Raw genomic sequence first — 2,385 nt, 5'->3', positions numbered from 1 at the left:
ATACTGACTAGTTAACGACCAGGCCTCTCGCTCTGCCCAAGCAGTGACAGAGAACACAAAATTAATGTTCTGGTGTCAGGGGCAGGGTTATCTCGGAACAGATCCCGTGTGGCCTCATCTTTCCCTTAGAAAGGGCCTCAGGGGGCCCCAGGCTGACCACCTCCCCTGGCTACTCACAGGGGTAGCCTTTGCAGAGGACCTCGATGGGCGTCGACATCTTCTTCTCACTGATCCGCTCGTACTTCTGGCGCTTGGTGGCCGCTTTGAGGCCCTGCCAGGGCAGCGAGCCCAGGTTGAAGTACATGAGCACGTAGCCCAGACTCTCCAGGTCGTCTCGACGGCTTTGCTCTGCACGGAGGGTCAAGGACAAGGTGAGGAGCAGGGTTCACTTGAGCTCCTGGCCGATGGGGGCCAGGATCCCCCTCTTCCAGGACATGCTTCTTGACTGAGGGGGAACAGCCCACCCTGTGTAGCCAGCACACTCCCTCCCCATTGCATGCTGGCTTGCTGCAACCACGTCACAAACAGGCACTGCATTTATTACTCCTACAGAGAAGGAGCCTGGGGCTGAGCTTTCTCAACCCAGTCTAGGCCTAGTTTCTCCAGTTCAGTATTCATTCATTTGATGGCTATGCAGTGGGCACCTGGTGCCTCCTTGCCTGGTCTACTTTGTGGACAGGGCACAAGCTGTGGCATCAGACAGCGCTGGGGTCAAATGCAGCTTTGGCACTTGCTAAATCACATGACCTTAAGCAACCTGTTACCCGTGAGCCTGTGTTTCCTACCCTATAATGATGGGGAATTTCCTGTCCCACTCTACAAGGCTGCTGTGGGGGTGAAGGCACTCAGCACGCCACAGCTGTTCTTTGAAGGGGAAGACCTGGCTTTGTGGCAAGTTGGGGGAACATCCAGGCTGCAGAAAGCCAGGGCCCTGGCCGACAGCCCACGGGAGCACTCTGCCCGCCGGCCTCGCTCACTCACCAATGCCCAGGTGGGTGTTGATGGAGGCGTAGCGCGCAGTGCCGGTCAAGTTCTTGTTTTCCCGGTAGGGAATGTGCTGGTGGGTGCGGGCATCCCGGTACTTCTTGGCCAGGCCGAAGTCGATGATGTACACCAGGTTGCCCTTCTTCCCCAGCCCCATGAGAAAGTTGTCGGGCTTGACATCCCGGTGTATGAAGTTCTTGGAGTGGATGTACTCAATGCGGCTGATCTGGGGAAGGGAGGACAGCAAGTCACTCAGGGAGTGTTCCACGTAGGGGCCTTCACCAAGCACTCTGGGCCCTGGACTGCGGGCTGTGGGCTTGGGCCGTAGAGATGGAAAACACATACAAGGTTCCTGCCCTGGGCAAGGGAGAAAGATCCGTCTGCAACTACGTAAGATGAGTTCAAAGGGCAGGTTGGGGAAGGCTTCCTGGAGGAAGTGACATTAGAGAGGCCCTCTGAAGAAGGAGTTTGCTGAGACTCAGGGCAGAGAGCAAGGTAGGAAAGCTAATGGCGAGATCTAGACATGAAACCCAGACAGGCATCCGGGTGCCTGCAGAAGCCTCGCCTGCCTGGCTGTACACCTCAGGGGACTTGGGAAACCGAAATCAGAGAGGCATTTCAGAGGTGGTTCTGGCAGCCGGATGGGGGAGGGGAGAAGAGGGAGCACCAGGGAAGCCTGAATTCGGCAAGGCTGACAGAGAACAAGCGCGAGAGACAGGACACCAGGATGTGTCCTCTGGCTCCAAGTACAACAGAGTTGGGCGTGTACGCAGGCCCTTCTTTAAACAATTTGGGGGGGCACCTAAATTAACACATATGCGCACTCTGTGTCCTCTGGCAGGTCAGCCCTCCCTGGCCTCAGGCTCCTTAAATCAAAGTGTTTGTTTGGCCTGGTTGAATATTTCCTAAACCTCTTCTGAGTCTCACACCCTATGAGAACTGACCCACCTTTGCGCACACACACTTAGCCTCAAACTGCAAGATGTCTGCAGACCTTTTGCAGGCCAGGCACAGACCCGAACCCCCGCATAACCAGATCTCCACGCACCATTCCAAGTCCAAAAGCCTATGCTTTTATATTTTGAAGTTTTCCTCTTTTGAGTTTACGAAGGGTTTGGAACCTAAGGACTGCTCATCAGTGGGCATTTGGTCTGGTCCACACACTGTGTGGCGTCCCACGTGACCTCATGACAACCCAGCAGGTCTGGAGCTGGGCCTGGAAGTCTGCATTTACCCCCTTGCCATTTTACAGCTGATGATTAAGGTCCCCTGGTTCAGGAACCAGGCCTGACTTATGTCCCTTGTCACTGCCTCCTGCTCTGGCATCCTCCAGAGGCAGGAGGCAGGGCTGGTACCCTGTGCCCACGGGCACAAAAGGGCAGCAGAGGTCGGAAGGGAAGC

General features: G+C 55.8%; 1 protein-coding gene across 1 annotated transcript in view; it reads right to left on the bottom strand.

Moving 5' to 3' along the window:
- The window catches only part of LOC105310465 (casein kinase I-like), an 8,232-nt gene extending 6,890 nt beyond the window's left edge, over positions 1 to 1,342 (bottom strand). Inside the window, exons 1-2 of the mRNA XM_023526741.1 lie at positions 982 to 1,342; positions 178 to 348 (exon numbers count right to left, since the gene is read on the bottom strand). Coding sequence (XP_023382509.1) covers positions 178 to 348; positions 982 to 1,327 — 517 coding nt within the window. The 5' untranslated portion in view covers positions 1,328 to 1,342. The remainder of the gene's footprint in view (positions 1 to 177; positions 349 to 981) is intronic.
- Positions 1,343 to 2,385: the final 1,043 nt, after the last annotated feature.

Source organism: Pteropus vampyrus, unplaced genomic scaffold, assembly GCF_000151845.1.
Source record: "Pteropus vampyrus isolate Shadow unplaced genomic scaffold, Pvam_2.0 Scaffold4033, whole genome shotgun sequence".
NCBI classification, from domain to species: domain Eukaryota; kingdom Metazoa; phylum Chordata; class Mammalia; order Chiroptera; family Pteropodidae; genus Pteropus; species Pteropus vampyrus.
The sequence above is the reverse complement of the archived record's forward strand: the minus strand, read 5'-3'. Positions and strand labels throughout refer to the sequence as shown.